This window comes from Meleagris gallopavo, chromosome 29, assembly GCF_000146605.3.
Source record: "Meleagris gallopavo isolate NT-WF06-2002-E0010 breed Aviagen turkey brand Nicholas breeding stock chromosome 29, Turkey_5.1, whole genome shotgun sequence".
In the NCBI taxonomy this organism is placed as follows: Eukaryota; Metazoa; Chordata; class Aves; order Galliformes; family Phasianidae; genus Meleagris; species Meleagris gallopavo.
Genome location: NC_015039.2, coordinates 3,096,669 through 3,100,186, shown reverse-complemented (window position 1 = coordinate 3,100,186; position 3,518 = coordinate 3,096,669). Strand labels below are relative to the sequence as shown.

At 59.7% G+C, this 3,518-nt stretch overlaps 1 protein-coding gene across 1 annotated transcript; it reads left to right on the top strand.

Moving 5' to 3' along the window:
- The first annotated feature begins 117 nt into the window (after positions 1-117).
- Positions 118-2,548, top strand: LOC104914598 (mediator of RNA polymerase II transcription subunit 24-like). The gene is made up of 3 exons (XM_010724584.3): positions 118-1,757; positions 1,885-2,033; positions 2,179-2,548. The coding sequence occupies exons 1-3, from the start codon at positions 1,517-1,519 to the stop codon at positions 2,293-2,295; spliced, it is 507 nt and encodes a 168-aa protein (XP_010722886.1). The 5' UTR covers positions 118-1,516; the 3' UTR covers positions 2,296-2,548.
- Positions 2,549-3,518: the final 970 nt, after the last annotated feature.

The window sequence follows — 3,518 nt, the reverse complement described above, 5'->3', positions numbered from 1 at the left end:
GCGCCGGCCTGCCTCGCTGCTCCCTCCTGGGTGTGAAACGTGCTTTGGCACGAGAACGCTTCCTTCCCAAGCTGGCCAACTGCTCTGGGAGGCGGCGGGGGGCTCTGCTCCCCTCTGCACAGTTACACCTTTCCAACCCTTGCACCACTGTCACGTGTGCTGCCTGCTTGCAGGCTTGGGGCTCAGCAGCAGCGTGCGGGCGCTCCCGTGGCTGTCAGGATGGATCTGCAGCAGCACCAAACAATAATGGGGCATTTTGAAAAGACGTTGAGCATTCAGATGTGTTTTGCCGAGTTCCTGTGGAGCTTTTGCTCCGGAAGGTCATGCTTCTGAATTGTCTGATCAGAGCAAGCTAGGAAAGGTGATGAGGTGACACCTTCCCTCAGTGCCACCGAACCCAGTGCCGCACACATGAAAGGCTCGGGGAGGTTTTGTTTGAGTCGATCTCTGTGGGATCGGAGACCCGATGTCCCCAGCGCAGCAAGGAGGTGACGTCTGTGATGGCCAAATCCTCAAATTCCACCACTATTAATAATGCAGCGAGCGGAGCTGATGAGTCCTCATGGTTGCATCTCCACATCCCTGAGCTGCAGGTTGCAACAGCCCCGGCAGGACATGCTGTGGGGGCCCATGCCCTCCAGCCCCCATCCCACGTGTGTCTGGGCTCCCAGCAGTGAGTCAGGGCTCTCCTTGGTCATTCTTGTGTCCTGACTGCCTCACCCCAACTCCTTTATTTGCCATTTTCCAACACAACAATAACCTGTGGTTTTTCTTGGTTTCATTACTGTTGAAATGTGGGCTTTTCCCTTTGTTTCGATATCTTTATTTAACTCTTGCTGCAGTTCCACCTCTTTCCAGTGACACTCAGGACTTTTTTTGGGCTGTTTGCTGCCGTGATGTGGAAATCCTGCTTCCTGCAGCAGCCACATAACTCATGTGATTCCATGAGAAAAGTGGGGGAGGGCTTTCATTTCTTGGTGAGCATCCCCAGAGCATCCCAACATGAGTGCTGATTTTTGGCAGCGGCTGCGTCCCGTGGGTCAGCCCAGGAGCCTCTACCCATCAGCACTGGGCAGGAGCACCCGGCAGCACCTTGGGGTGGGGGCCACACAGATCCCCCCCTTGGCACCCACTTTTTGCTGCCTGTCCATTGGTTTTGCTGTGGCTCTGAGTGCTCAGTCCTACCCTGAGAGCAAGCTGTGAGTGCTGCCGTGCAGCTGTGGAACATCTGGGCTGGCCCGCCCTGCTGGCAGCACACACAGGATGTGTTCAGGCCGTGCACGAGGCTGAGCCCTGCTTGCTCCTCAGTCGTGACATTGCATTACTATGCTCTCGTGAGGTGTCAGGGTCGAGTCACCGTCGCTGTGACAGCCCAGCAGGGAGGCACTCACTTGCTCAGTGAGTCTCACTCATGCTCACCCCTCGGAGATGTCTTTGAGCTTGGTCAGACTTGGAAGAAATGTGCAAGAGCAGAGCGTGCTGACACATCTCTGTCGTGCCAGGGACACGTTCATGGATGGCCCTGCTGTGGTCCTCTGCTGTGCCCAGTGCGTGCAGGGCACTGAGTGTGTGTACCCCCCCTCCCCATGGCTCGGGGCAGTGCTCTGCTGGAACCCAGGGGCTGGGAGGGCTCCAAGCATCTCCCTCAGCCCATCCTGACACGCTCTTTTCCCCAACAGATCGCTCAATGAGCAGCTCCCTGTCTGCCTCCCAGCTGCATGCTGTCAGCATGAGGGACCCTCTGAACAGAGTGCTGGGTAAGGTGGGCTGGCTGTGAGCCGGTGTCTGTCTGCAGGGATAGGGGTCACCCCAGCCACGCGGGCAGGCAGAGCCGTGCCTTCAGCTGCTGCAGCCTGCCTGCCCTGACAGCTCCTGTCCACACAGCAAACCTCTTCCTGCTCATCTCCTCCATCCTGGGCTCCAAGACAGCTGGCACTCACACGCAGTTTGTGCAGTGGTTCATGGAGGAGTGCGTGGACTGCCTGGAGCAGGGCAGCCACGGCAGCATCCTGCAGTTCATGCCTTTCACTATGGTGAGTCCTCCGCTCCGCTCCGCCCCACGGGCCAGGGACGCTTTGGGAATGGGGAGAGCATGGGGGGAGTGCGGAGGAGCTGCTTTGAGTTCTGCACTTTGCTCTTCAACCCTGGGGTGTCAGCTCTGTTCCTCTTCTTCGCCAGGTTTCAGAGTTGGTGAAAGTGTCCACCATGTCCAGTCCCAAAATCGTCCTGGCCATCACAGATCTGGGGCTGCCCCTGGGCCGCCGCGTCGCTGCCAAAGCCATCGCTGCACTGTGAGCATGGCTCTGCCACTGCTGTGCAGGACAGAGGTGCAGAGTGGCTGCTGGGGGACTTCCAGGAGTCCGAGTGCCAGACTGGGGCTGGGACCCCTGAAACTCTCTCCATCACCGTGGTTTGATGCTACCCCGTGTGAGGGCAGAGCTGGCAGCAGCAGGGGCTGCTCCCCTCCGTGCCCAGCCCCCTGTCAGAGACTGAGACCACCCCACTGCTTGTTGTTTTTCTAATTAATTCATTCCTTTTGTAGAATCTGGCGTTGCCTCGTTCCTCTTTGATTTTCTGAGCTGGTGCTGAGGCAGAGGCTGAGCCCGGCCCTGCCCTGGGGCAGGGGAGGGCAGTGAGCAGCACTGTGTTGTGCTTTGCTGGCCAGGGGAGGATGTGGCACTCACAGTCCCTAATGCAGAGCCAAATGCAGCTCTGCAGCTCATCACACTGTGCCCGGGGCACGGGGCTGGAGGAGGATGCAGGTGAATCACAGCACCTAATGGTGCTGTTATGGGCTGATTCAGAGGGATCCTGGCTGCTCCCAGAGCCTCTGCTGTGGCCGGGGCTGCCCGTGCTGCTTCCCCTGCCCCACGTCCCCCTGTGCTGCTGATGGCATCGCAGCCCCAGTGGGATGGGAGAGCGGTACAGCAGGGCTCAGGCCGCAGCCCTGGTTTGGCCTGGAGTGGTGTTGGGTGTCTGCAGCCCTGCACTGTGTGCAGCTCTCAGGGTGGAGCAGGGATGCTTTCCGGCCTCGCTGTCAGCTGCGAGCACATTCCTGTTGGAAATTCCTCCGTGTGAGTTCACCCCACGGCCCCCGGCGAGCGCAGCACCCAGCGTGCAGTGAGTAACAGAGCAGCGGTCAGCTGCCCTGCTGAGTCTGTCACCAAACTCCATCCCCGAGGGGGTGGCAGGGCCGGGGCACCTGGGCCTCCGCTCCTTTGGTCTGTGCTTTCTGCTTGACTCACAACAAAGAGGAAAGCGGTGCCTGGGCTGGGGGAGGCACCTGCCTTCCGTCGGGCGGCTCTGCTCTGAGCCCCGCGGTGGGGTTCACAGCCCCCGGTCCTCGGCACGCTGGCACTGACCCGCCGCACACCTCTTTACCGTTAACACGGAGCAAAGAGCAGCTGCTCCGTCGCTCTGTCAATATTTGCAGCCCTGTGCGCAGCTTTGGCCCTTCCCAGCGCTTCACCTTCCAGGAAAGGGTTGGAGCCGGGAGAAGGGGTTTCCTGTAAGCGCTG